The sequence below is a fragment of the Phaethon lepturus genome, unplaced genomic scaffold (assembly GCF_000687285.1).
Source record: "Phaethon lepturus isolate BGI_N335 unplaced genomic scaffold, ASM68728v1 scaffold26541, whole genome shotgun sequence".
Classification (NCBI taxonomy): Eukaryota; Metazoa; Chordata; class Aves; order Phaethontiformes; family Phaethontidae; genus Phaethon; species Phaethon lepturus.
Window position 1 is genome coordinate 2,349 of NW_010518865.1, and position 311 is coordinate 2,659.

A 311-nucleotide genomic window follows, 5' to 3' on the forward strand; every position below is an offset into this window, starting at 1 on the left:
GGCCCCGCCCCCCCCCCCCCCCCGCCCCCCGCCTCTTCCCGGGGTCAGGGCTGTTCATGGCCTCGCGGCTCCTGATGAGCTCCCGCAGGCGGAAGGGGATCTCCTGCTCGTCGGGGTGCTTGGGCTTCATGTTGTCCACCTTCTTCTCCTTCCTGGGAGAGAACGAATGCGGCGTGAGGCCTGCCCGGAAGCACTGGGACCCGGGCACTGTGGGACACCGCGACCTGTGCACTAGGGGACACCAGGACTGGCGCATGGAGGGACACGGGAGCAGCGGGAGACAGCGACCCGGGCACCGAGACCCGGACATG

The 311-nt window shown here is 70.1% G+C and overlaps 1 protein-coding gene across 1 annotated transcript in view; it reads right to left on the reverse strand.

The window, feature by feature from the left end:
• The window catches only part of CCDC137 (coiled-coil domain containing 137), a gene marked incomplete at both ends in the record, with an annotated part of 1,553 nt that extends 1,401 nt beyond the window's left edge, over positions 1 to 152 (reverse strand). Inside the window, one exon of the mRNA XM_010296872.1 lies at positions 28 to 152. Within this exon, the coding sequence (XP_010295174.1) occupies positions 28 to 152 (125 nt within the window). The remainder of the gene's footprint in view (positions 1 to 27) is intronic.
• Between the last annotated feature and the right edge of the window lie 159 nt (positions 153 to 311).